Source organism: Nipponia nippon, unplaced genomic scaffold (genome assembly GCF_047370975.1).
Source record: "Nipponia nippon isolate SJK-2023a ecotype South Korea unplaced genomic scaffold, ASM4737097v1 scaffold_32, whole genome shotgun sequence".
Taxonomy (NCBI): domain Eukaryota; kingdom Metazoa; phylum Chordata; class Aves; order Pelecaniformes; family Threskiornithidae; genus Nipponia; species Nipponia nippon.
In genome coordinates this window covers 5963382-5991362 of record NW_028262350.1, presented here as the reverse complement: position 1 = coordinate 5991362, position 27981 = coordinate 5963382, and the positions used below count along the sequence as shown (strand labels likewise).

At 52.5% G+C, this 27981-nt stretch overlaps 2 protein-coding genes across 5 annotated transcripts; one reads left to right on the top strand and one right to left on the bottom strand.

Annotated features, from left to right (window-relative positions):
• Positions 1-62: 62 nt before the first annotated feature.
• On the bottom strand, positions 63-11861 carry CCDC43 (coiled-coil domain containing 43). 2 transcript variants are annotated; one of them, XR_015707438.1, is made up of 6 exons: positions 11549-11861; positions 5937-6024; positions 3591-3726; positions 2857-2915; positions 1328-1565; positions 63-1234 (listed from the first exon to the last, which is right to left on the bottom strand). XR_015707438.1 is itself a non-coding variant. In XM_087769920.1 (5 exons), exons 1-5 carry the CDS (start codon positions 11723-11725, stop codon positions 1378-1380), a joined length of 648 nt encoding a protein of 215 aa, XP_087626046.1. In that variant the 5' UTR covers positions 11726-11861; the 3' UTR covers positions 63-1377. The 2 variants fall into 2 exon arrangements, 1 of the variants encoding a protein (XP_087626046.1); XM_087769920.1 differs by having other exon boundaries at positions 63-1565.
• A 175-nt stretch (positions 11862-12036) lies between these two features.
• On the top strand, positions 12037-25125 carry DBF4B (DBF4B-CDC7 kinase regulatory subunit). 3 transcript variants are annotated; one of them, XM_087769918.1, is made up of 11 exons: positions 12037-12194; positions 14679-14870; positions 15981-16031; positions 16664-16733; positions 17667-17737; positions 18328-18364; positions 20358-20400; positions 21293-21409; positions 21650-21776; positions 22484-22593; positions 23172-25125. In XM_087769918.1, the coding sequence occupies exons 1-11, from the start codon at positions 12048-12050 to the stop codon at positions 24568-24570; spliced, it is 2364 nt and encodes a 787-aa protein (XP_087626044.1). In that variant the 5' UTR covers positions 12037-12047; the 3' UTR covers positions 24571-25125. The 3 variants fall into 3 exon arrangements, with proteins under 3 accessions (XP_087626044.1, XP_087626043.1, XP_087626045.1); XM_087769917.1 differs by having other exon boundaries at positions 20355-20400; XM_087769919.1 differs by lacking the exon at positions 12037-12194 and adding an exon at positions 13731-13964 and having other exon boundaries at positions 20355-20400.
• Positions 25126-27981: the final 2856 nt, after the last annotated feature.

Here is a 27981-nt window from a genome sequence, read left to right as displayed (position 1 = left end):
GCAGGACACCGCACCACCGCCATCGCTAACCGCGACATTCACTCAGACAGAGAGGAACCCACTTCTTGGCCAACCAGTTTTATTATTCAAGTCCAAAGATAAAGCAGTTAGATACTCACACTTGCAGCAGCTAAACAGGAGGCATGACCCTTTAATCAGAGCAGCGCTGAAAGCAGGCAATGGGGACAGGTACCGTCAGCGGCTCAGGAGCCGCCTGCTGCCAGGAGCACACCTCGCCAGCCAGCACGGCGGCCAGAGCACGAAGCAGCGCAGGGGTGAGGCACGCCGGTTCCTCCCGTGCCGCCGAAACTGCCGCGGGTCCTCCTTCACACTCAGTTTACAGAAATTAGTGTTCTCCTCTCCAGAGGCGGGTGACAGCCTCACGGAAACAGCTGGAAACAGCAGGTAACAAGCCCTTCGGGGGCGAGAGAAGCGTGCCGGCTCCCCATTGCAGCTGCACCCGGTGAGAGCAACCGGCTTGTAAACCCAGCGCATCCAACTCGCTTACAGCTGCTCAGTGCTGAGCCTGCCTTAAAGCATTCACCCTGGCAACCGCCGTAGAAATAACAGTCGACGTTCACCCACACGAATCATCAGGGAGCACCGTTTTCCAGCTACCGGCATAAAGTCTTAAAACAGCGTGAGGACTCGACCCATTTGCTACCGCTCTGGCTGACGCTTGAATCAGCGCGGCGTTTCCCTTACCAAGAGCCCGTGGGTGATGCGGTCTCATGGCTGCAACTCATATATATTTCATAACGTTTCCTTTCTCTTGCTCTGCAGAACAGCACTTACCCTCGCCGAGGTCAGCTCCAAACCCCGCTCTCGTGGCTCAGCCAGAACAAAGACGGAGCCTTGTTCTTGGCAGCATAAATACACGTATTTGCAAACACATTTTTCAAGGCTAGTGTAAATAAATTCACATTCGCCCTGCAGCAGCACGTCCTTAATTACAGGCCAGAAAGGGGCTTTGCTCTGTTCTCAAATCGTAACACGCTGTTGCTGCAAACGAAGGCTGGCGGGAGGACGCAGCCAGCTTGGAAGCCCTCTCCTCCATCTTGTTTTGCTTTGCTTGAAGTGGTTAGAAGTAAAAAATCCATCGATTTAAAACACGGACATAATCACTTCACCGTTCTTTGGTACAGACATTGGCCACAATAACCGACTGGGACATTTGACACCACAAGCACATGGCACACTTCAAGTTTAAGAGGTGCTTGAAATTTCTTTTTTGCTATGTAACAAAAAAAAAAAAAAAAGGAAACTCTTTGAAAGACCCACTCGCCAGCCACGTGCCCAGAATTTCTGCTGCTTTTTAAACACACACCATATTCGTAATTTGTTTTATCCCTTGAGAGTCCAACTGGAAAACCCCAGCTATCGCTTCCGCTCGCCTTTTTGTGTCCTTTTCTTCTCCTTCTCCTTCCGCTCCTGCTTGGCTAGCTTATCCTTCTCTCGCTGGAGTTTATCTTGCTCTTTTTTCTTCTGGAACTCATCTCGCAGCAGCTCCCGTTCCAGTTTCCTGGCATTCAGGACATCTTCCACATTTGTGTTTCGGAACAACGCTGGCGGCGCGTTAAGGGCAGACAACGCTCTGGCTGAAGCCACACAGCCTCTGCTCTGCAGCCGTGTTCTGGAGCTCTAAACCAGACACTGGCTTTATTCTACCTCCCCCTTCACCTTCTGACTCACTTCAGCTTCCTCCCCAAGCCAGTAAGGAATTTGGGAATGAGAATTGAGGAAAAGAGAAAGAAAAAGGAATCTCTCTTTGTTCTTCCAAATAGAGAAGTCACGTAGAGTAAACGCACACTCCCTAGAAAAGGATTTTTCCGAGAAAAATCAAGTTGCCTACAGGTTCTTAAGACCGATATGTAAAAAAATTTGTAAAACCTCTACAAATCTAAGAGGAAGAAAAACAATACGTATGGTACAGCTTCCTCGAGTGGGTTCCCTACAGCCGTGTACGACGTGTGGTTTTACATCTACGTACACGTACGTACGTGCATGTACCTGCCGACACCGATTCCAGCTGACGCCCCCGGGACAGGGAGCCGACAGCCAGCGGGTGCAGGGCATTCCCTCCGGCTGCCAGCGGTCCCAGCTAACGGGATGGGGCAGCTCTGCCCGTCCCGCCAGCCCCGGAGGAAGGCTGCAGACGTGGGAATGGATGAGGCAGCTCACGCCAAGGATCCCCACGGCCTCCTGTCCTCTCTCCTGCAGCGACTAGTGGCAATGCTCCGGGAAGAGCATCAGAAAGAGCGAGTGGGTGTCTCCTCCACTTTCTCTTCCTCCTAACCATCAGGAATGTAGGGACAGGAATAATTTAGCTTTCCTTTTCTAATTATGTGATAAAAACCTGCTTCTGTCTTAAACCTGCCAGCTGGTGAGCTCAAGGACCATCCCAAATCATCGTGTTGAGAAAAACGTGGGATAATTGGTCCTTGTTCACCATTAAAGTTCAGCTGCACCACGGCCTCATGAGTTTCATGGTAGTTTTGTTTCTGTTGCACTTTTAATAATTCCTGATGTGATTTACCTCTCTGGACACCAGTTAACGTTAAGCTGATGTTCTGGGAGAATTATCCTCATTAATAGCATGTTCTGTGAAGCTTCAGAGAGGGTGGAAGAGGGAAGGAAGGAACAGAGGACAGAAAAGGGAATGAGAGGATCAGCGTCAGCTGTGCGCACAGGGCAAGGGGGCCTCTAACTTTCATTATGAGCAAGGTCAGGCTATGTGAAAAGAAAAACAAATCGCCAAACTTCAAAGGTGGCCCTGAAGAAACAGGGCCTATCAACACGGATAAGGAAGGATGGGAAACTCACCGTGGAAGCTGCCTTCCTGCCAAAAAAGGATACATTTTTCTGATCCAATATTTACTGCTGTCGCAATCGATCCGTCCTGTTCATCCTCGCCAGTGAGAGAGTTAAGGAAATAGGGACATCAGTCATGAACTTGTGCCTCTATACAGTCACGCTTAACCCAAAACACGTCAAATAATTTTATCCAGCCACAAGAAGCTGAACACTCACACAGACAAAGACGAGGCAAGTACAAAACCCCACGTTCAGCTCCCTCCTGCTGCGGGGTGCCAGGTACGATCCCCTCCTGTTCAGCTTTGCTCTTCAAGGAAGAGCTTGTTCTTCAGCACTACAGAGAATTAACGTTAAACTCTCCCCCTCTACCCATACTCTCTCTAAAAAGGATCTTTTCAGCAGATTTCTCATCAGAAAGCAAGAGATAAATTCAATACGTTAACTACCGTGCACAGAGTTACCGGGAGGGGATTCACTCCTCTTCTGCAACACACCTGGACTGGGCAAACCTTACCCAGCCGAGCGCATGTTGCTGGGGAGCGTGGGAATGGCGGAGAAACATCCTCAAAGGAGCATCTGCTCATGGTGCTCCACAAACTAGGAGCTTCCATGCTTTTTTCCATGGAAGTTATTTTATCATGGAGAAGGAAGATTGACAAGTTTCCCCAATCCTCCCCAGTAGACAGGGCAAAGCTGGAAAGGTGTTGTTTTAGGAGATTTTTAATAAACATTGTCCTTCAAAGCCCCGAGTCCCGACTGGGTCAGGAAAAGGATATTCCTCCTCGTCTGTCACGTTGGCATACTGGGCCAGGAGGGCAGCTTTCCTTTGCTTCTCTTCCTGGGAGACCTCCTTTGGCTTCACCACAATCTTGGCCTGCTTCTCCATCATGCTGGCGATGGCTTGGACCTCATCTGGCAAGGAGAAGAGTCAGAGCATCAGCCAGTCCCTGCAGACGCAGCAGTGAAGTCCCAGCTGACAGATGCCACGTGCCGCTGCTTCCTACATCTGCAGCCCCCAAAAGGCACCGTCCCGCTGTCACAGGCTGCGTCCCGTCCGCAGGGAGGCAGCTGTCGCCGGGGACAAGCGCACCGAGCTAAAGGGAGAAGTCTCACCCAAAAATATCCCCCACCCTCCTCCCACGAGCCTCCTCGCAAGGTCACTAGTGGTGCCGTCAACACACAGAGTGCAGCGAGCCGGCCGTTTTTGGGAATTCAGTCTGAGGACTGAGAGAGCAGGAGCTGCGGAAGAGCCACCGAGGGGACGGCTCAGGCCAGCACGGCGTCTGACGCGGTGACGTGCCACCAGCTTCTCCTTGGGAGGAGGAATTCCCCCGTGCTGCGCGCAGCCACCGTCAGACGCTGTTTTTCCTGGAGCAAGGGAAGTTTCACAATGAAACTTTGAAATCAGTAAGACTCTTGCTAATGAAAATCCATTTTACTCCAAATTGCATTCTCTGGTTAAAAGCAGCTAAATGTGTTTATTTAATGACGTACTTAAAACCACATCAAATAAATTCTGAAAACGCAGAGTGACTGATCAGTTTAATACTCTTGCTTTTCTACCCACCCAGGGAAACGAAGAGCTGATTTACCTGTTAACACTGAAGTTCTGCTGCCCATTTCTTAAAATGACATTTGGGTTTTGACACCAAATTATTTTTTTTAGTTTGTTAATAACTTATCCTCGGGATTCTGTTATTCTAAGCAGATACTGACTTCATTGGGGATTTATCCTTCTATGGAACCACAGTGAAATAAGTAAATCCTTGCACTTGTAACAACCCGGAACTTACTGCTCCCTTCTTCCTGTGACAGGTAAGAAAAACCCCTGCGGGTAACCAATGGTATGAGCAGGAGGAGTCCAGCAGCAGCTCCAGCAATTCCAATCGCTTGTCCCCAAAAGAGGGGTTTATTTTATTTAATGCACAGAATAGCGTAACTTTTCCCTGTCCCCAGCCGAAGGCGAGGTTAGGCCAAGGACAGACTTCAGTGAACTTTCGGGGAAAGCCACTGAACTGCTGCGTCATTCAGCCGCCTCAACTATAAAGAGGAGGTGACTGGTATTTGTGAAACGATGAGGTTTCGACAAGAAAAGCGCTATATAAACGCAGGCCTCACGACAAGGGCTCAGGATTTCTAGAATGACATCAGCCAGTGACAATATTCTGTTTGCAACCAGAACCAACAAAAAAATGCAAAGCAAACAAAAAGCAGGATTTAGCCAAAAGGGATGTTACGTTGCCAGGGGCTACGGTTCTGTCCATGCCGTTGGAAGATTACTAATTGATCCATGCAGTATGCTTAAACCAGCAAAATCTTTCCAGCATGTGACTCCACTGTACTCCAGAGCTCTGCTCAGTGACCAGAACAAGCCTCCCCCGATGAACAAGACCAAGACGGAGGTCTTCGCTCCCGAGCCAACAGGTGAAGACGAGGGATGAATTCAGAGAGGGTACAAAGAGACGGTGGGACTACATACATGGCTGGGAAAGGAGCAGCGTAAGTACAGCAGCAGTCTTGCAGAGCTTCCCCCCCACAAGCATTTACAGAAAAAAAAGGACAGTTTTAAGAGAAGATTTTGGAACGGGAAAATATGGATGCTTTCCTGACGTGTACTGGGGTGAGCAGCAGCAGAAGGGACAGCACAGCTCTCCATAGGTGCAGTTGTAGTTGTATAAAAACACCCGCTTTCCAAGCTAGCATAAACTGAAGCAGCACCAGGCATTTTGTACCCTAACAACTGCATCTACCATCAGAGCGCTAGCTGCCATCGCTACATCGTTAGCGCTGAATGCAGAGAAAGCTCTAGGTGTTTTGGGAAAGGAAATTGAAAAAAAAATCCTACAGAAAAAACGAAAAAGAGCTTTTTCTCTGCAGGATTATGGACCCAAAGAGCAGCAGAATGCTAGGGACAGCCAAAAGTGAAACTACTCATTCTCATTTCATATTTCAAGACAAAACAGTAAACAAGCAGCAATGGCAACGAGAAGCAAGTCAGATCGGCAAACATATTAGCAGCGTTGGTTTTAACTCCTAACAGGACGAACACAGAGTCCTCATCTTGGTAAGGCCCTGCAAATTACTCATACCACGAGGAAAGGCACACCGAGCAGCGACACTACCTTCTTTTTTCTCTTTGGCGTCAACAATCTGAGATTCAGACCACTTCTCGACTACTTCCCTGCAAACATCGTTTAAGAGATCTTCTTCCTAGTAAGGGAAAAGAGACTTCTCAGTCTTGGAACAAAGTTGGTCTGCTTTAAACAAGCATGAATCAGATATGAAAAGTACCAGCTGCAAAGAATCTGAACACCCAGCAGTAAGCTCAAGTGATACAGCTTTTCACACAAAATCTACCCGTTAAATGCGCACACAGGACTTTTGTTAACCTGAGACGATACAAGTCATGCGATGCACTTACTTGTTGACACAGCTCAGGACTAGGGAGTGCCCTGACCCGCTAGGCAAACACAAGGCGTCAAGGCTGCCAGCCAACAGCTCTGCACCGTGCCAGGCGATGCCGCATCACCGCGGCGGTTTGCTTTTTCACATGATAGGGCTCTAGCAACACACGCTGGTGTCATAGCAGCTGGCTCTCTAGGTGCAACAGCCCTACAAACACCGAAGAAAGGCAATCGGCGCGTCTTCCCTCTAGAAATCTACTGCCCAGCATCGTCTCTCTTCTTGAGCAAGGCTGCAGAGAAGCTACTCAAAGGCCACCTCCAAGCCAATCTCACTAAAGCAAATAAATGAGACCGGATAAAACACGGGTCAGGGCCAGTACGGAGCTGAAACCACTTTGGTGGTACTGATAGACCCTCTCCTCCCACCAGCAGGGATATTCTCGTCCCCCGTGACCTGCCTGGAGCATTAAACACAATCTAGAGGTGGCAGTGGAATGCATTTACACTGTTGTTCATTACTGAGGAAGATTAAACTGCAGGGAGAAAGGAAACAGCCAACCAGCAATAGGGCGGCATTCCCATCACCAGATCCTTCGCTTGTGGAGCTCCACCATGCCTAGCTCTCTCCCCAGCACCTACACACAGCTTCTCAGGGGATTGATCAACACCGTAATTCAAGTTCCAGCAGTAGACAGGTGACGCGCTACCACATCTCAGCACACACAGTCACAGCATTTCTGCAAGAATTGCCCAGTATGTGAGTTCAGGTTACAGAAGCTGAATCCAGGCAACAAACATGATGCTGATAAAAGTGTTTTGAAGAGTTACAGCCAGGAGCACTTCACTGGGAAGATGTACGTGTACAACGGGCAGGAAGTTTCAATATTTTTTCATAGAATCAGAATTGTTTAGGTTGGAAAAGACCTTTAAGATCAAGTCCAACCGTTAACCCAGCGCTGCCAAGCCCACCACTGAACCATGTCCCTAAGCACCACATCTCCCCGGCTTTTAAATCCCTCCAGGGATGGGGACTCCATCACTTCCCTGGGCAGCCTGTGCCAGGGCCTGACAGCCCTTTCAGTGAAGAAATTCTTCCTAATATCCAACGCAAACCTGCCCTGGCGCAGCTTGAGGCCATTTCCTCTCGTCCCATCGCTTGTTACTGGGGAGCAGAGACCAACCCCCCCGGCTCCAGCCTCCTTTCAGGCAGTTGCAGAGAGCGATGAGGGCTCCCCTCAGCCTCCTCTTCTCCAGGCTGAGCACCCCCAGCCGCTCCTCATAAGACTTTTTCTTTATTTTGCTCATTAACACTAAATCGGGTTTGTCCACAGCTTAGGAAAAACCAGCAGGTTTTCCTAAGCAGGAAAGGCAGGGGGGCTTGAGGAGAGGTGATATCAATGGAAATGAGCTGGCCAGGGACACCCAAGGAACGAGCCAGCTGGGACTGAGACATCCCCTTCCTCTGCACCTGGGCAGGTCTGGCTGGTGCATCGCAGCTGCTAATGCTCAGGCTGGATCTGGGTACTGCCTGCAAATCCCCACGGTCATCCCGCTCTCCTGGGGCAGCAGCACTGCACTCAAGCAGGGACAAATCAGGCACCAAAGCAATGGTGACCTCTTACTAGAGCTGTTCTGCCAGCCCTGACCATTACCTACCCTGCCTATGCCAAAAGCTAGCTCTGAGAGGCAGAAAACCTGATAAACTCTGCCTAGAGAAGAATTTCTTCATACAGGTGTGTAGGAACCAGACCTCCAGCGTCTGCCCCGTTCCCCACCTTTCACAGCCAGGCGTGCAGTAATTGGCATTTCAAAGACAAGTCCACCAAACCCCTGCGCACAGACTTCCCACCAAAAAGACACCAAGTTCATGATCCTCGTCTTGAAAACTTGGGCTCTAGGTACCTAAAAAAAGCACCTTCAAGTTACAGGACAGACTGTCACTGAAAACATTACCCATCCAGCAGAGCAAAGCTCACCTGCACGGGAGACAACAAAAAAAGTTGAGTTCTCCACAACTGTGGGACAGACAAGGAGATAAAAACATACACAAAAATCTCTCCGCCTTTTGCTCCAAAACAAATAAAGAGCAACTCGAACTAAAGGCCTCCCACCCTGAGCCTACAACAGCTAAGCGCACAATTCTGCGTGTAACAGGCAGATGGCAAGAGAACCGACACACGGTGATACCATCGCACAAAGTGGCCGAGCACCGAGATCATGAGCACAGTTCCAGGACGTACGCACAACAGAACAAGGTCCCCGGGTTGGGGAGGAGACGGTGCAAGGACAAACACGCGGGATATTCGAGGCTGTGATTGAGGAGGTGATCTGCAAACAGAAAAACAGCAGAAGGACAAAGGGTTTGCGATTCCCACTGATATCAGAGTCCATTTTAAGAAGTCAACATGCCTTTAACGAGAGTAGATCCAGAGGACAGGATGACGTCTAATCTGCTAAGATCGGGTATAAGAACGGCTAGTTTAGGTCTGGAAGAACCACTGACCCCACTCCCACCGGGAGATGACACCGAGATCCTCACAGGAACACAGGCTGGATGAGCAGACCAACGACGAGGATGATGTGCGCGGAAACACCATCCCAAGTGCCAGTCAGAGGGACCCTTCCAGCCCTCAGACACACAGTAAGTCACGAAAAGATAACAAAAACCCGCATGGTTCAAGGACACGGAGGACATGAAGGGTTTTAAGTGCCAGAAACACTCACAGTAAAAGGATCCTCCTCAGTGGATGAGCTCCCCTGAGCGTGGGGAATACCGGCCCGCTGGAATCAAGGGTGGCAAAACAATAAGCAACTTTATATTAAGCCAGGAGAGAAGGCCATACTCCCTGGGCACCTGGGTTTCAGTTTGTGCAGGAGGAAGAAAGTCAGGCAAGTGATGATAAAGGAATGGCAGCAAGTGGGAAGGAAAATGAACGGCAGAAGCATAACAATGGTGGCAGAGACCCGCACAGCCTTCTAATGAGGGTTTGAGCAATAAGAAACAAATCGGGTGTTTGTGTATCGGTGGATGCAGGCCTATGAGGGGAGAAGAACACAAAAGTGGGATGTTCTAGCGATCCCAGAAATTATGAAAAACCAGCCTTGGAGCTGGAGAAAGGAAGAAACGAAAGACCAAGCTGACAGCACATGAACGGACATGGATGAAGCAACGGAAAAGAAAGACGATGGGGCAGCCTGGGAGAAACTGAAGCGTTACAGGGGAAGCAAAGAGAAGTTCTGCCACGCAGCGCAGGCCGGTTGCTGCGGCACCCTTCCGTCCCACTGCGGTCTGGATGGAGACCTCTAGCAGAGCGCTGCCCTCTGCCTCTGGGAGGCTCGCTTCCCGCGTCTAAGAGCAAACACCACTAATAGTGGTGGAGCGCAGAGAGCTGAGGGTGCCACAAGCAAATATCTTCATCTAGTCTTCCCCAAACAAACAAGAAGTGATATTGGTTTAGAGGTTAGTAAATACAGAGAAAAATTAACTATGGAAAATACAAGTCATCTGGAATCTGTCGGGTTTAAAGAGAAGAACTGAACAGAAACAGATCTCAGTTCTACATTTCTTGATTAGAAATGGTTACGTCTGAATAAACTCAGGGAAATAACGCATGACATTGTCAGGACTGAGGAACCGTGGACACGAGCGCAGAGGTCGCCTGAAATTTATTTTTGTGTGGGTTGTCAAAAACAAACAAAAAAATGACCTGGAATTTGTGACTAGAACAAAGAGAAAAGACTTGGCAAGAAAGGCCCCAAATTAACCAAATGAAAAATTGTTTCTAAAATCAATATAGAAATAAGCATAGAGTCTACAAAAGGAAAAAAACACACTAAGTAAAAAAAGTAATTAAAAGTCTGAGGGTGCAGAAACATCAAACTGAGTTTGAAACTGCAAATGAAGCAAAATCAGCTGCGACTGTGACACAAAAACAAAAATAAAGAGAAGACACAGGGCTGTGGTGCAAGACGTACGGGATAACAGCAGCCCAGAACTCAATGAATGTGAAAACCCTGCACCAGTTCCCAAACCGGGCGGCAGCGCACGAGAAGGGCAACTCAGCACTGAAGAGAACAGGGGAAATATCAGAACCCCGGGCAGGGCAAGGGACGGCCACCGCACTAGGTACCTCCAGAGCTCAGTGAGAGCACGCACGGCAAAACACGAGGCCCACCCCAGGCTGGCGAGTCGTCAGATCAGCTGCAACGATCAGCCACGGGCTCTGCCTTTGGTGATGAAATGAAGCAAGCCTGGCAATCACGGGCAAGTTAATTAACCTCAGCTATTTTAGAACAGCATTTTCTGAAGACATTTTGCTCTGCCCCTAACGCCAGCAGGATGCACTGTTTGCTTCTCCTATTATTTTAGGCACAAAGCTACCCTGGTACAGTTAAGTTTCTTTTAGAAACTACCTTACTGCTGGTGCCCCGGGGTGGGGACGGGATGGTGGAGGCAGGGAAGAGGTGCCGTCTTCTAGGGAAAAACGATTTAAAATGGCATGCAGTCAGTGAACAGAAGGAATTACGTTACAGTTACTTATGATAACAAAAAACTGATTGTAACGACCAAGTCCCTTTGGGTTTTGTGCTCCTATACAGACATTTGGGGAGGAAATCAGCAATAGCCATTGAGCAGACTGTTATTCAACAGCTGTGCGTGCTCACTATTTAACATTTTACACTACAAAACATCCATTTATGCAACATCCTAAGATACAGATACTGCAAAAACCTTACAGCCCCCAAAAGAGATGACTATTAAAGAGAAATTCATTTCTGCGCTCCCCTAACTCCCAGAAACGTGGGGGGACAGGCAAGCACAGCAGCGCGGGCCGAGCCCAGCTCCAGCCTGGTCCAAGCGCCTGACTCCTGGAAGACAACACCGTGCTGCGGGGAACGGGATCTGCTGAAGGAACGACGACCACCTAACGCAGCTATCCTTTAGCTGTTCTAAAGGATTTGTTGTTAAAAATCGCCTCTTAAAGCACACCTGGGCACGACCAGAAAGCCACCCAGCTCACAGGATAAACCCTGCGTCCTCCACACAAATAAAAAGGGACCCTTTTCTTCCCCCACGCGAACAGCCTCAAGACTGGCACCAAAAAAAAAACCCAACAAATGAAAAAAAGCCCCAAACAACCCCCAAACACGCGGAGGGCTCAGAGACGCCCCCGGAGGTGTTGGGGGAAGGCAGTTATCCACCCCACGGCTTCAGAAAGCTCAGGGGCGCGGACCGGGCGGCGACGCCCGCCGGAACCAGCCCCTCGCCCCGGGAGGCCCCGGCCCGGCCCGGCCGCCGGTGAGAGGAACCCCCCCGGCCCGGCCCTCACCAGGCAGGCGGCCAGGACACCGCGCAGCGCCTCCAGCCGCTCCTCGTCGCTCTCCTCCTCCCGGAGCAGCCCCTGGATGTAGGCACCGTAAACAGCGCGGTCGAGGCCCAGCGCCTCCAGCCGCGCCGCCAGCCAGGCCGCGAAGCCACCCGCCGCCTCCCCGCCGGGCGCCGCCATCTTGGAGCAGCGTCGCCGCGCATGCGCGGCGGGGGGGGGGGGCCGGCGGCCGGGGCGAGCGAGGGGGGCGCGACGGTGGCCGCGGAGGGCAAACTTGCGGCGGTGCCGGCCCTCAAGGGATCAACCCGCCCGTGCCCGCGGCCAGAGAGCGGCCGTGCCCGGCGCGGCGGCTCGGCGGAGCCCGCGGCCGCGCCCCGCTGCGCCGAGCAGCCCCGCTCCTTCCCCTCAGGAGCGGCGAAGGCGCAGCGCCGGCTCGGCAGGGAGCGGCCTGTCCCTGCGCGGCCGCCGTAGCGCCGCCGTTAGGGGCGGGGCGGGAATTTAAATGGCGGCGGCGGCGCCTCCTCCCCGTCAGGGCACCATGGCGGGGCCGGCCGCCCCCCGGCCGCTCCGCGGGAAGTCCTTCTACCTCGACCTGCCGAGCGGGCGGAGCGCACGGGAGCTGGCGGAGGCCATCGGGCGCCTCGGCGGGGTGAGCGGCCGCGGCGGCCCCCGGGGCCTCCCCTCGCCCCGGCTGACCGGGGGCTGAGGCGGCCCCGCTTCTCTTCTCGCTCCGTTTCTCTATCTGCGCTTTTTCTTAATGGTTTCCTTATTTTCCTGGTCGCTCCAGGTGTTGATTTGACATCGTACCGCATCCGCCCGGCTCCCCGGTCCCCGGTGGGCCTCGCAGCCGGGGAGGCCCTCGGGGGAGGAGGCTGCCCTCCACCGCCTGCCGCTTTCCTCCCCTCCCCTCCCCTCGCCGCTGGCTCTTCCCAGGCCCCTCGTGGGGCGCTGGGCAGCCTGGCCCGACCTGGCCTGTGACCAGCTGCTACGCAAACTGCCTGCTTGCTCCTGCCTTCTGGGTGGTGGCAACTGGTTGCCTGGCCGTGGGAGCACCTTCTGGGTGGTGGTAACTGGTTGTACAGTGATGGGAGCGCCTTCCAGTAGATGCGAACTGGTTACCTGGTGATGGGAGCATTCTCCTGTTGGCAATAACTGGTTGCCTGGTCATGGGGACCACCTTCCGGGTGGTGGTAACTGGTCGCCTGGTTCCCCCTCACCCCTCACAACAGCCTGTGGCAGCTTAATTTGTTTAGGGAAGTTGTGGGACTTTCAAATGTTTCCTGGAATTCAACAAAGGGTAAAGTAGGGTAATGCCAGCCAAGTCTCTTTTGTCATGTAGCTGTGTGCTTTTCTCGTGGCTTTCCCTTAAAAGCCACCTGGACCCTTCCCCTGTGAAGCTGTTGTTTGGGTGGATCCGTGTGGCATTCTTCCCAGCCTCTCCAGGTTTCCTTGGTGCTGATATTGCTCACCAATTCCTTATATCCTCTCCCGAGACCCTTCAAAAAGTAGCGTCGCTTCAGTCACCAGGCTGGAACTGAGGACCGGGGCTGTGCCCAGCAGCTGGTCGTTCATCTGTTTCATCTTTCAGTTTCATTATGACTCCTAAGTACAGTTTGGTCCTGATAGTTGTTACTGTTTGTTTTCAGATTGTTTAATCTCTCTGTTTGAGGCGGATTTCTCATGTGCAGCCCAAAACTTCCTTAAATCCTTCAGTGCTACACGCAGGTGTAAAATCTCCATTTGGCTCTTGTCACTGCTCTATCTCTACCGCCAGGATCATGTGTTGGCTGTAGAGACACGTGGGGAAGCTGGCCTGCACTTCTTTTGGTTTTTTTTAATCACACCTTCATGCTGAACTTGCTGATTTCTTTCTGTCCTCCCCTGGATGTGCTGCCAGCGCTCAGGGACGCTCTCCTCATAGCGTCTTTTCCTGAGCTGTGCATCTTCAAGTCTGAGAAATGCTTGCTCCCAGCAGTCGGTTATTTCTCTACATAGCTGCTGTGCTACTTGGAAATAATTTTAGCCTTTTGACTGTCTCTCGAGCTTCTTATCAGGCGTTGTCTCGGGTCACTTCCCTCTCTGAAATGTGGTCCCCTGGGAGTGGAGTTCATTCCTCTTGCTCCTGTGGAGATATTGAACTCAAGTGCACCATGGCCACCATCTGTAAAACAGCTCTTCAATGGTAATACCCAAACCCAGGCCCTGTGCGTTCTTCAGGACCACATTAAGAGCATCTTACAGCCTTGGACTTGCACGTGGTGTCCGGAGCTTAGCCTTGACGTAGGGCTGATGACAGCGCATTACTTGGACAGGGAGATTTTGATTTACTCTCTTCTGTGCTTGCAGCCCCCTTGATCTCCCGTAACACAAGTCGCCACTGCAGGGCAGCCTGCAATGTTGTCTGTGGCACTTCACACAGGTGGGTCCGGGATCTCGATCCACAGGGATTCTGTAACACAGCAGAACTGGCTTGTTCAGCATCCATGATTTCAGACTGCTCAGATCTTTGTCTTCCTGTGGGCTTCATACCTGTGCGTTAGCGCCCCGTGACTGTCTGCCTTCTGCTGAGTTTCAGACAAGCCTACTGTTAGTATCCCAAATTTTGGTTTTCCACCTCTTCCTCGGATTTCTAGCTTCTGTGCAAAGGTGGGTGGGTGTGGTTTGGCTTTCTGGTTCCCTGCTGTCCTGTTCTATGTGGAGCTGCTTGTCCCAGCTGTTTACTTTCTACTTTGTTTTGCTAAGATGTGTTCTGTTCTCCTGAGAACAGAGCTCTTCCACACTGACGCATGGCGTCCAGGGCTATTTTCTCACCTACTTTTTTTTTTTTTTTTCCTGAAACCATTGTTTGAGTAGATAGTGGTAGACAGCGTTGTGGAAGTCTCAGTCTGATGGTTCTGGTGATTATTTGCAGTGTAGCTCTAGGGTGTGTGCTCTCTGCACATCACAGGGTCTCCTCTCCTTCTGTGAGACAGCGGTAAGGACTGGAAGAAGGAACTACTTGTCGAGATGAGTATTTCCAGCTGCCCTCTATCTGTGCGTGGGATTAAGCTAAAGGCAGTACTTCTCGCTTAGTAGGACTCTTTCAGAGATGTTGGATGGTTTCAGAGCTGCTCTGTTCTGTCCTTTGCTGCAGGTGACCGAAAGCTTCCTAAGCAAAGAAGTCAGCTACGTGGTTTCCAGCAGCAAAGAAGCCAAACGAGACAAAGCCAGGGCTCAGACTGAGAAGTGGAGCAACATAACTTCAGAGGATGCAAAAGCCACAAACCCAATGCCTTCTACCTCCAAAGGGAACCATACCAGACCTCACCAGAAGCCACCAGACACTGTAAGAGCTATAAAGGTTTAGGCCACCTCAAAGTTTGGCCTAAAGGATCTATAAAGTAGAACCTGAGACCAGTGTTGGAACGTAAAGTTGTTCCTGCCCTGAGCAAATATGTTGTGTGTTTTTTTTCCCCTGGTCTGGCCACTCATATTCGTACCAACGTTCCTCACATCTGTGTGTCATTGTCAGCTCAGATGTGCATAGCGCAGCTTTGACCTAGGAAACAAAGAATGTCTACTCAAATGGCGGAGGAAACAGAGGCTTGCCTGGCTTCCCAACAGAATAGGCAATCTGTCCTGCTGCAGAGGTGTGTCTAGAAAAGCCAGAGAAATGTAGACAAGATAAAAGCGTTGCAGGGTGGATGCGTGCTTGCAGGCACCGGCAGGGCAAGGCCATTGTAACTTGGGAGGAGATCTACAAGGGCAGCTTGCAAGAAGGGATTTCTCTAGGTCCTATTCACCCTGCTGGAGCTGGGCTTGCTGGTCAGTAGAGCTTGTGGCCAAAGCTCCAGCATCCTGCCTTGCACACTGGTGCCTGCTGGCAGCTGTGACTGCGGGGAGAGCCTGCTGCCCCAGTCTGGGCCACGGGCGCCTCTGCCAGCTGGATCTGACTGCCGGCAGGTGGGGAGCCTGGGCTGACATCAGGGGTTTCACTCACTCATGGTGTTTGTTCCCCTGTCCTTGCTCACAGCGCTATCCATTTGTCTTACAAAGAGCTTAACCTATTTGCTGAAATAATTGGCGTGCAAATGAGGAAGGACTAGCAAGGATGTTCCTAAGCCCTGCCAGCATCTTGGGATGTGGCAGGCAGAGTTTCTGAGCTAAGTTGCTACTTCCTCTTGGCTGGCTCTGGAGTATTCACTGCTGCTCGATAAAAGCCAAGCCTTGGTTGAACAGCTGCTTGGTGTAGACTTCATGGGTGCCTCTGCGGTTTGCGTTCCCTGGAAATGCTCAGTCCTGCTGTCTTTGAGATGAAGTCTTGGCCAGACTCTTCTCCCCGGCAGAGAGCGGATATCACTAGAAATCATTCTTGCTGGACAGCCATGCTGACCTTAGCTTGCCACTGCCTGGTAGCGCTTTGCTTTAATGTAGTACTTGGCTTCTTTCTCTGCAGGTCCTGATCAGCCGGGGAAAGGAACTGCTGCAGAAGGCCATGAAGAATCAGGTGAGCAGCATGTGGATGGGCTTTCCTTTAGCTGGGTATGTTCAAAGTACTGCTGAGCAGTGCAGAACTGGTGCCAGCCACTTCTCCAGAGCCCCTGCCTGCTGAAGAGAGCAGATTCTGGGGCTGGTAAAGGTATGAAGCAGTTCCTTGTGGCTCTGCAGAATATTGTGCAGTGCTCCTGGGCACTGTTTGTCACGGAGCTGTGTCATCCGTCCATGTTAAGTACTTCTAAGGCCTGTCCCAGTGATCTGGGTGCTCAACACAAGAGAATTATTAACACAAAACCCATCATTAGATGAATTTTTAGCCTAGAAAGAACTAAAGCTGGGCCAAAAGGCTCCCCTGCAGTCCTTTCACTGATATCACAAGTGGCCGAAAGAATCTGAGTGCCCACTTAGAAGCTCATGCTATAGCAGGGATTAAAAATTTGACCTAGATGCTCCTGTTAATTTGGGGTAGATAAAGCATGAGTTTCAACCTTTTCTGCTGTGCCCTGATTTTAATAACAGCTACGCAATGGTCTGTCAATTGGGCAACAGAAAAATCTCTCTAAACTAGATTTAGAGCTGCTTGTGCTCACACAGCCGTCTCTGCTTTGAGCTGTACCTTGCCAAACCTCTCTGTTTGTACAGGACACCTGCAGTGGCAGCAGTATCCTCGCCAACGCTCGCCTGTGGGGAGTCCAGATCTTGCACGTGGATGGTATCCTTCTCTGCAGGCTGAAATTTAGCTGTTGGTGATTTTTGAGACAGGTGGAACAGAAGTGATGTAGCGAGTGTGGTACAGGAGAAGGAAGAAATTGTGAGCAATACCTGGTACTTGACTGATGCCATCCTGGCCATGGCTAGCTAGGTCTGCCCTTCAAAAAACCAGATTTCCTTGTATGTATGGAACATGCTACTGTCACATTTACAACAGCAAACACTGAGTTTGTTGTAATATACTGAAGCTGTAATATTAAAAAATGTTAATAGCTTGGTCAGTGCGTTAATTTGTTCCAAAAAGGCCATTTTTACTAATTGACCTGGAAGTACAGATCATGATGATGGCAGGATTTGGTCGTTTTTAATTAGGAGTGCTGCTGTTTGAGGACCTGTGCTGGAAGGCGCTTCCCGTCTCCGTGATGAATGGGGAGGGGGTGACGGGAAAGACAGATGGTGAAACTCTGATTCTAATAATAGGTCTGGAGTAAAAGGTTCCTGGGTGTCCAATGACAGTGACATACAGCCGTGGCTGAGCCTGTCTGGCTGCGCGATGGAGGCTGCTGCTGCTAGTACATGTTCCTGAGCAGCCAGCTCTGCCGATCCACAGCCTGTCAGGGCTTTCAGATGGCAGGGTCTGGTCTGCGTGCTGCAGAATTCCTAACAGTGTCTCATTTCTGCAGAGACTTAAAGCCAGCCTCCAGCTCTGCTAAAGAGCAAAATGGGGTGCCGTCCCTCCAAGCATTCTTTTTTGGCTGCTTCTTGGGCAAATTAACCGTGTAGTGGCGATGCTCTGGCGGGTGATGGCAGGCTCAGGCGTGACGTGCTTCTCCCCGGTGCGGGTGGGGAGTTTATCCTCGTGCTGCAGTCGGTGGAGGGGAACAGCTCACCTTCTCTCTTTGAGCTATGGCTCTTTGACATCCCACCTGCGCAGAAATGTTGTCATACGCTCAACAGCTGCTGCGTGCCGTCTCAGGAGCAAGGAAACGGTGCCAGAAGACAGAGGTAACTGACCGAACCCCAGCCCAATTTGAGGTGCTGAGGATCCCTTGGCAGCTCTAAGCAATCCTTCTAGCTCCTCTAGTGCTACTGGGCTTGTAAGCAGGGCGATCTCCTAGGTTTTCATCCAACACTGGGCAATGTGATGCTTCTGTTTATTGATGGAGATGTCAAAATTCAAAGAATTTTTCCTTTCATATAGTGAGGGTAAAAACAGATGAGATTGAGGCAGCTGTTAGTTATCAACCTCATCTGTAGCACAGCTAGTACTGATTTTGACTTGTGAGGGGCTAAGGGTAAAACAAAGATCATATGTAGCTAGTACGCTGGCTTCCTGAAGTGTTTTTTAATGCATTGGGAAGGTCGGTGAGAAGGTAGGGCATAAGATCAGAGAGTGGCAGCCTGTATATTGTATTTAAAGTAACTCTAGGTAACTTGGGAGACAAAATGTCAGGGGGAGGTGATACCGTCTCTGGTGCAGGAGCTCTGAAGTGGTGGGAGAGACTGCTGTAATCTCACTTTGCTGCGCTGGGATCGGTAATTACAGTTGTGCCTGTGCTGGCTCCCATACTAAATATGTCACTTTTTCCCTTTAGGCAAAATGTCTTGCATCCGGATCAAAACTTCGCAAAGGTAGGCCTGGAAGTTGTGCTCCTATTTACTCAGATGCGGAGCTGCTTGAAGAAGCCTTGTTTGGAATCTGAAAATCCATCTGACACTTGAGCAATCCAAAATATGCCAACTGTTAAGGCAGTTTCTCTTGGATGGGTTTTGTAACTCCTTGTCTGAGTCTAGCTGCAGCCTCCTAATACAGCTGAGGATGTTATGCCTTTGATTTCAGGCAGTGTTTTTAAAAATCCCATAAACCATTTGCAGCGCAGCTCCCAGAATCCCCAGGCACCTAAGGACTGTGCTGCTGGCACTGCACATCGAATCCACTGGCTCAAACGAAGTTTTGAAGAATAATGCATCCTACAGAGGAGAGCGTGTTCCTCACAACCCACTCACTTCTGTTAGGCTGAAATGTACTGCTGAGACACCAATCCAGGGATAACGCTTCCAAAGGAGGAGGGAGGGGGGGAAAACCAGGTTCTCATCTGCAATTAGACAAGAGCCAATTGTGGGACTGAGATTGGCACCAGTGACATAAGCTAATTTGTGACTTGTTTGACTTTGCTCGTTAGAGAGCGAACACTCAGTAATATCTCAGAGCAGGCTCCAACCTGGATTCTGTGTGTGACACTTGGAAGGTTATTTTCCAGTGTGGAGGGGAAGGTGGTGAAAAAAGGCTGGAAAAGCTGCCGGATAAGGCAGATCATCTGCTGCAAGCTCGGAGCTCTTCCTTGTGGCACGCTCCGAACCCTGCCTGGGGACTTGTGGTGACAGCTGAACCGTTTGTCACTGTTCAGCACTCTGCCATGAGAGCTCAGGACCTGCGCACCAGTCTGAGTTTTATCTGGGGCCCTAAACATGGCCTTGCTTTCAGAAGTGCTAAGCATTTGGCAGCATTTAAGTGGAAAAATTGATCCTGTACTTAAATAGCTACTTCAGTGACGTAGCAGCACATTTGATGCAAGCTGAGGATGAGGCTCAAGGAACTAACTGGTGAGGACAGGTGGACTCAGCCGTTCTGGAGGACGAGGTTAAAATTTCTTTGGAGAAAATAACACTGAGTGCCAGGATCACAAGAAAACAAAACACCTTGCCCTTCAGAGGCAGCAAGGGAGGCACGAGAGGCTTGGTTTCAGGGTCAGGCAGATGCCCTGTGGGAATACCTTGGTGTTCATTTGTTTCTTAACCGGATCTGTACTCAGATTTCCAGGCTGAGCGTAATGTTATCACTTGCGAGTTGAACATACCTGCGAGACAGGAGGGACCCGGTAGCCTCTTCTCCCAGCCTGGCTCTGAAAACCTTTTCCCTGAATGCGCCGCTGAGGCCTTCTTCCACTCCCTTAATATATATTATGCCTCTGTAGGAAGCATAGCTGCTGTTTGCCCTCCTCGGGGACCGAGCGAAGGCCAGGTATTGCTCTTCAGCAGTGTTCTCGTGCCAGGCTTGGCTGTGCAGCATGTTGGTTTGTCTCCAGCAGCTCTTACTGCTTTGACTGAACCGTCCTGGCCTGAGCCACTCTGAACTCTGGGCTGTTTTGTAAAGGTAAAGGGAGAGAAAGGTGCTGGAAGGGTTGATGCAGAGCTCTGTGCTTGTGCAACTGCTGCTGCAATTTGTTAATTATAAACTCATCTCTTGTGCTTGACGGCATGTTATGTTGAGGATGCATGACGGTTTTTAGGATTCGAGTCAGAATTGGAGGCTTGGGGTTAGCCCCCTGGCTAATAAGACCGCTCAGACATTAAAGATGCAAGGGGCTTAGCTGGATGGCCTTTCAAAGGTGAAAACAGTCCATGGTTGGGCTGCCTCTAGGGTTTGGTCACCCTACTGAATACTCTGGAGGTGAGGGCTGTTGTAGACCACCCAAAGAGCTGTTTTGGCCACGCTTAGCCACCTCTTGGCATTCACAGGTGTCAGAAGTACTGGTGAGCTTGGCTCTGTAGCCCAGTTCTGTTGGGGAATGAATAAGTAGGGAGTTTGGTCAGGGCAACTTCTAACCAGCTTTCTTCCTAGCAGGAAAACTGAAGCCCCCTTTTCTGAAGGTTGAAGACCAGAGCAGGTAAATGAGGTTTTTCTAAACATCACAGCCAAACTATAAGAAAAGCTCAGGGGCTTCCAGGGAGGGAATCCTTTGCCTGTTTTATTTGCACGTGGGGCAGTGAATATTCTGTCCACGAGGCAGAGCGTGGCTTCTCTGAAGACCCTGTTACACACCGGGAAGTTGACGCTCTCCTAGAGGGAGGCAGATGGAGTTTAGAGAAACAATCTAGGTGGCTCATATGTCCGGGGGGGAAAAAAGGTGTTAAACGAGACTTGACAACAGAGTTTACTTCCTTGCTCGGATTCCGTTTGTGATCCTCGGTGGGTCACTTAATCTGCTCGAGGCCTCCGAAATGAAGGAAGAGATTGAAATCCATGAGGTCAGGGCCTGTAACTTGATTACAGCATCCAGCACAAGGGGATCTGATCTCTGCGGTGTTTCTAACAACTCTGTAACTCTAACGGTATCCAGAGTGCTGATTAATTATTCTGAAGGCAACACTTAAGACAGCTGCAGAGTCAAATATTAGGTTTTACGTGCTGCATGCAGTGAAGTATGAAGGGAGAGATGTGGTCTGGGAACCAAAACTTTTCCATGTTGCTGTGTAGCTGAAAAGACTGCACCGGCTGCTGCTGATGTGCCTCGGGGGCAAAAGGTGGGTTTTTAGCTGAGCAGGCAAGCCTGCCTTCTGTCCAAAACATCCCCCCCCCCCATCAGTGCCGTTACTGGAAATCTGGCTTAGTACTTCCAGTGGGAAGTGGGAAAACTCTGGAACAGCCAAATGAAAGGAGAGCAATGGTCAGTATCCCATCATAAATGAGGCAGCACCTTGAGCCCCTCTGGAGGAAGGGCAGCTCTCTAACCATGCTATCACTGCCAGAAGTCTGATGTCCTGATCTGCTGCTTTCAGGCAATTCCGACCCTTCCATCACCAGTTCAAAAGCTTTCCCGACCTGAACTTCCTGGCACCCAAAAGCTCCAGCCCGTTTGAGCCTCTGAAAAGCCTCTCGAATTCTTGCAGAGCCAGGTAGGTTGTAGCTCCTCCTGTGCAAGTTTTTAATGCAGCTCCTCTGCGAACTGCTGCCCTGTTGGTTCTTGGGATTTAGAGAATTGCTTGTCTTCTGAATACGGGCGAAAGGAGCCCTGTTCTGGGTTAAACAGCTCCAGCTCAAAGGCAGCCCTGCCTCCCTGGCCCTTGCGCAGGCAGCCGGGTACCTGCTGATGCTGTCGAGTGAGGGCAGGGAAGATGTTTGCTGTTACCTTGCAGGGGTGTGGAGGGCTGTGTGATGCGCAGCGAGGGAGAGAAGAGCCCCCGATCGACACCGGTCACTGTGCCAAAGAAAAAGAGGGGATTTTGTGAGTGCTGCCAGGAGACCTTTGAAGAGCTGCAGAAGGTAAGGGTTCCCCTGGGACCTGGTTCCTTGCAGAAGTTATGGGGCCACTCAGCAGCTTCATTAATCATGATGTGCCTGTTATCAGTACGAACGCTTTTGGAAGGAAGGCAGATTGCTATACGTACAGCCTTCATGGTAACTCGTGGGATCAGCCTTGTAGATGAAAGCCATAATATATCTGTGTTCTGACCTCCTGGTCTGGGCGAACAATGGTTTTGAAGATTGGAGCACAACATGCTCATCTCTGGGGCTAGGAGAGCCTCGAGGATCATCCCGTTACCTGATCTGTAAGGTGGGAAGAGTATTCCATGGCAGCTGGGGGGCACAGGCTGATTAAAAAGGTGGGAAGAGGTTTTTTTATCTCCTGATGCCAAACAATGTGGCTTTCGGAGCTCAACCTTTAGTGATAGACAGTATGTGTTTGGAGTCTGCATTTTTACTAGCTGCTGGGGAAGGCAGTAGGCTGCTGTTAGATATAGACACAACCTCCTCAGCAGCAGGTGTCTATGGGAACAGAATACTCACCGTAAGCAACCGGGGGTAACGGCGTTGCCTGCGTTTCCCAAATCTGCTTCCAAACAACGGCTCTATCTGGTGAAAAGGCTGTTTGCCCTCTAGTCTGTTAGGCTGTGGGAAGTGGCTGTTACTGCAAATTTCCCTCCTGTGAAAGGATAAGCGTTGCTAAAAGGGCCTCTGCCACCTTCCAGCATCTCCAGAGCCCCCAGCACAAGTGGTTTGCGCTGGACGACTCGCAGTACGCCCCTGTGGATCGGGTCATCTCTCAGCTCACCAACATCTTTGTGGAGCAATCAGCCAAGTAAGTCTTTGTGAATCTGGTAACTCCTGAAGCTGAAAAGCAGCATGATGCCACACAGCATGCTCACGGGAATGGGGCCTGAGTCTCCATGCTGTGGTGCTGGTCCCTAGCTCATGCCCTGTGCCAGGGAATCAGCCAGCAGGGAGCAGAGGGCTGCGGCTGGCTCTGCAGGACCAACCTGGCACCTGCCAGGCAAGGCTTAGATGAACCATGGGAGATGTTCTTCTTGCGTTTCTGTGGCTTCTCTGTGGCTTCTCTGCTTCAGGGAACTCCCTGCGGACTTCCAGTGCCTCTTAAACTAGAAAGGGCAGCTGAGCCCATCTCTTGTGTCCCCATGTCTGACGCAAACCCGGCTGCTTTGGTAGCACTCCTGTGTCTGGGTCCTGGGCCGAGAGATCCCTCGTGCTGCCCATCTCCTCTACGAGCAGCAGTATTGCTGCTGAGCCTCACCAGTCTAAAATTTGCCGCCTCCTGAACAAGGTCTTCAAACACCCTGCACTGCAGAAAACCCTTCATCTCCCTGGGGAGAGGGTGTTTCCAGGCCTAGAGAGAGAGCATTAACTGATGGTTCTTCTCAGGGTGCCGCGGTCCTGCCTGACAGATGAACGCTTAGTGCCTCAAGCACAAGTTACTGGAGGAATTGAGATGCTGACAGCAGAGCTGGGAAAGGAAAGGCAGCAGCCTGAGCAGGGTGCCGTGGAACTGTTAATTGATACGGAGCATGATCGTGGCCTGCAGACCAAGGGATGTTCCCCTTGCCTGCCCAGGGACAGGGTCAGTAATCCCAGAGAAGGAGGGGGGTTGTCCAAGAACTGTTCTCTGGGGCTGCCTGTTGGAGCAGGACTCGCCAGAGGGGTCTGTGCTGCGCGTGGCGCCATGGAGGAGTCTGCGGTGGGGGGTACAGATTCGGGCTTGGCTCCTGACCTGGACTGGGGGACTTGTGTAGCGACCGCTCATGGAGAGGCAATTCCTTCTTCATCTGAACCTCGTAAAGAGCAAGTGCTTGGGTCTATCAGCCCTCTTCCACAAGCGCTGCCTGCCTCCAGGAAACGCCAGCTCTCCCCCAGACAGAGCACCCAGGTGGGAAAGAAGCCCAGGCTGGAGCTGGGTGCTGGCCTCTCTCCGTATAAGCAGACAAACCCAGTGGATGGTGGGATGGGGGTGCAGGGTGCGGGACAGGTGCCTGAGCCAGGCTCCCCCAGCGCGGTGGAAGCTGGTGGCTTGCCCCTAAGCACAAAGCTCTCCAACAGACCTCCTAGCTCTCTGGGTTTGGACCTGTGCCCATGCGGGAATCCTGGGGACCCTGCATCACCGCCAGGTTCCCTTGAAGCTGTGTCCGTGGGTTTTGATCCCGCGGCAGCTGCTGCAGCCAGCGCTGTCAGCGAGCGTGGCTGGAGCAGAGCGAATGTGAGTTCCCAAGGGAAGCAGCTCGGAGGGAAGAATGAAAATGCACCCAGAAATGTGAATAGTCCTGATCTGGAGAGCACAATGAACAAGACCAGCTGTCCTACTGGCCGATTGCCCTCTCCAAAACTGCCTGTGGCTGAAGCCAGATGTTGCTGCTCGCTCTGTGTCAGAGCAGCAGAAAAAATAGCACCCGAGCTACCTGACCTGCCAGGCCACAGCAAAGAGCGGGCTCCGTGCCCTGGGCTCCTTCCGCCTCTTCCACATCACGCACAGGCTGATCGCGACTTCAGCAAAAGTTCTTCCGAGTCGGACTGGGATGTCCAGCTGCTCTCCACACTAACGGGGGTCCAGGATGGCAGGATTCGGTCTCTGGACAGGGACTTGCTCCAGAGGACACATGTCAACGTGAGGGACAGTGGGTACGAGTCTCAGCTCTGCTCAGTCCTGAAGCAGAAGTCAGAGCTTGCCTGGGCAGGCAAAGAGGAGAAGAACTGCCGGAACTGCTGCACAGAGACTAAAGGAGCCTCTTTCCCCATATTTGAGACCTTTTTTGGCAGCTGGACTAGTTAAAACCACCTCCTGGCTGTTCTCTAGGAGCTGTGAAGTGGCTGTAAAGGGATTTAACAAGGCACCTCCCTGTCAGGACCAGGAGGTACAGCCGAGAGCCGCAGTGAGGACTGTCAGCTGCGCGGTGGTCTCCAGGCACCGCAGACAACCCGGGCAGCTCTCCCGTTGGGAGCTGATGGGTGCTGTGGTGCTTTCACTGTCCTTGGCTCTGAGAGGGGCTGGGATCTTCCCTCCTCTCTGCTGGTAACGTTTAGAGCCGAGAGCTTCCTTCTTAACTCCTCACTGGGCTGCTGACCCGATGGTCTTTCTCTGGAAGCATCTCTTCAGCAGGAATATGCTCTTTGCCCTTCCAGATTGAGAGCGTGGCCCTTTCCTCCTCTCACCCAGTCCTTGGAGGTGGAGAGGAGGGCCCTGGGGGTGAGATCTGTGTTCTTCATGTGGTTTGGGGTTTTGTTGAATGTCTTTGAGTATTTACAGATGTCGGTAATTGGTACTAAGTTGTTTGGGGTTTTTTAGCAAACTTTTAAACTTTGGAATAAAATGGAAGATGAGATCCTGCTCTGCTGTACGCTGGGTGAAATTTGTCTGGTGGCCTTAAGCATGGCTAACTTGAAATTGTGTGAAGCGTCCATCAGTCGAGGCTTGGTGGTGCCTGGGCAGAAGCCTTGCTGAAAAGGATCTGGGGGTGATGGTGGGCACCAGGCTGAATACGGGGCAGCGGTGGCTCTGGTCACGTAACGTCACTCCATGCGTGGTTTGCCCTAGGAATGTGGTCAGCAGGCTGTGGGAAGCTGTTGTGGCCCCGTGTGGGGTGGCACCAGGTAAAGAGGGACGTGGAGAAATTGGAGAGCAGTCACTGGAGACTATAGACCTTGCCTGGGCATGGGGCCAAGGAGAGGAGATCGGGGCTGGGCTGGCCTTGCCAAGAGCAGGCTGAGGGGTGTCTAAAAGCAGGTTGTCTCTTCTTGAAGGGCAGTTGGATGGAGCCAACCTTTTGGTGGTGCCAGATGTCCCAAACTTGGGCTTCCAAGGTGCAGGTTGGGAAAGGGAAAGGCTCCCTGCCCGGGAGGGTGGGACAGCCCTGGGCCAGGCACCCAGAGCAGTGGGGTCTGTCTGTCCTTGGAGATTTTCAAGCCCTGCGTGAAGGACAACCATCCTCCTTCATTCAAGGCTTGAAGTGAAGCCCTGAGCAGCTGGGTAAGGTAGCCCTGCTGTGAGCAGGAGGCTGGACATGAGACTTCAGAGGTTCCTCCTGAGCTACCTCGTTCTCCAATGCAACAGCCAGACTCCAGCTCTTCTTTCCTTGCTGAAGAAGCTACAGGTTCTGAAGGGCTGAGCAAAGCAGCCGTGGGAGCTGAACCTCACCAGGCACGGGGCTCTGCTGCGGACATGTCCCTGCAGCTGCTTGCTGTCCCAGCTGAAGGATAATCCCTGGAAGAGAGGTAGAAGCAGGCTTGGTGCACCAACCAGCCGACCTCTTGGTGTGCTCGGTCTCCTGGAGGGAGCGACCAGCTCTGTGCCCCCAGGGGTGACCTGGCCTGCAGGGTGAGCCAGGAACAGGCCCTCCAGGCGCTGGTGGATGTGACCAAGGCTCAGGGTGGTCAGTTGTCCCCTGCAGAGGCTGGGTTACCCCATGGCAGCGTTGCTCAAGGGAGGAGCTTCCCTGGGGCCTTAGCAGAGGTGGCGTTGGGAGGTCAGCTGGGGGGGAGGATGGTTGTCCTTCACCAAGCTTGGCCTTTCCGTGGAGGGGAAAGGGAGCCCTGATTGCTGCCTGCCCCCTCTTAATGTTGACCAGTGACCTGCAACATGGAGGTCCCTGGTCTTGGGGGCTCTAGGAGCTGCTTTGTGGACCCTCGGGGACTGTTGGGTCAGATGCTCTTGCTGCAGATATGCTCACCGTCATCTGGTGCAGGACCCCCCTCCTGCAAAGCACCCATCCCCTCCATCACTGTGGTGCTGAGGACCACCAGGAGAGCGCTGGGAGAGGCTGGTGACCTTGCAGACCTCCCTGCGGTGCAGGCTCCTCGCCTCGTTGCTGCTTTTCTGGCTAATTATTGCGTGGAGGAAGATAAAGGCCTGAGGGCAGCAGGTCATGGCTTTGAAGCCCTGCCTGCCCCGTGCCGAGCCTCATGGGAGAGACGTGGGGCTGATCCGGGCAAGGTCTGTCCTGGAAGGGCCGCTCGGCAGCCGGGAACCGGCAGGGCCCAGGAGATGATCGACGTTTCCCGGAGCGTTTCCCCGTGCAGCTGTCTGACAAAACCAGCGTGGGAGACGCTTCCCTGCACGCCTGCGTGCCAGCCCCCGTGCGCACGGGGTTGGGCTGCTGCGGGGGTGGATGTGAGCCCCCCGGCCGGAGCCTCACCCCTCAGCAGCTCCTCTCCGCTAAAACCATGCTGAGACGAAGCTGCCCGCTCCATCCCGGAGCTGCCGCAGGTTTCGGCTCGTTAAGGCTCTGCAAAGCCGTGATCATAAGGAGGTGAGGGGGAAGGAAGGAGGAGGGCTGGGGCTTATCCCCCTCCCTGCTCCCCGGCCTCAGGCACGTCCCTGCCCTGTCCTGCCTTCGCTCCCACCTCGAAGTGCTGCTGCCCCCCACTTTTGCACAAAAGCGCTGAAAGCCAAAGCGGCCGTTGTTAGCGAGGGCGTCAAGGTGGGTTTTGGCGCGGGCGGGGAGGGGGCCCGTCGCACCGCCGTGACTCACCGCTTAAAATACTCGACAAACTTCCCGGCAAGGCAAGCCTGGTGCTCTCACGGGCGCCTTTGAGCTGCAGAGCTGCCACCGGGTACCCAAAGCTTTTGTACCGGTGGGCGCGTGAGTCCTGGGGGGAGAAGGGAGCGGGCGCAGGGGGGCCGGAGGAAGGCGCTTGGAAAAGAGGGGGGTCCATGGGGAGAGGGGACACATGCCGGCATGGCTTCCTCGACGCCCCGTGGGCAGGGGCTGGGTGCCGGCAGGGGCAGGGACTCCTTTCCCTGGGTTCATCGCAGGCAGCGCCGGGGGGAGGAGGTGGGGTGCGGTGTTGTCCCCGGGGATGCGGGGGGCTCCCCAGGGAGGGGGCTGGAGCCTGAGCCGAGGGCACGGGAGGGGTTCAGCTGGAGTGGGAACGCAAAATGGGTCAAAAAGGCTTAAAGGTGGGATGAGTCATCCTGGAGGAGGGCAAGGGATGGGAACTGGGGTTCAGGACCCCCAGCTTTGTCTTTTTGGGGGGTTCCAGGGCCTTCCCAGGGCAGCCGGCCTCTGGGAGGAGCTGGGGACACCGATGCACTGCTCTGGGGCACCGCGGTGGCTCGGCCGTGCCCCTCATCCCCCGGTCGAACGCAGGCCGGGGCTGCCGATCGTCCCCCACAGGGACGCCCTGCGCCCAGCTGGATGCGGCCCTGAGCAGCCCCTGGGGAGCAGGGGCTGGGGCTGGCGACCTC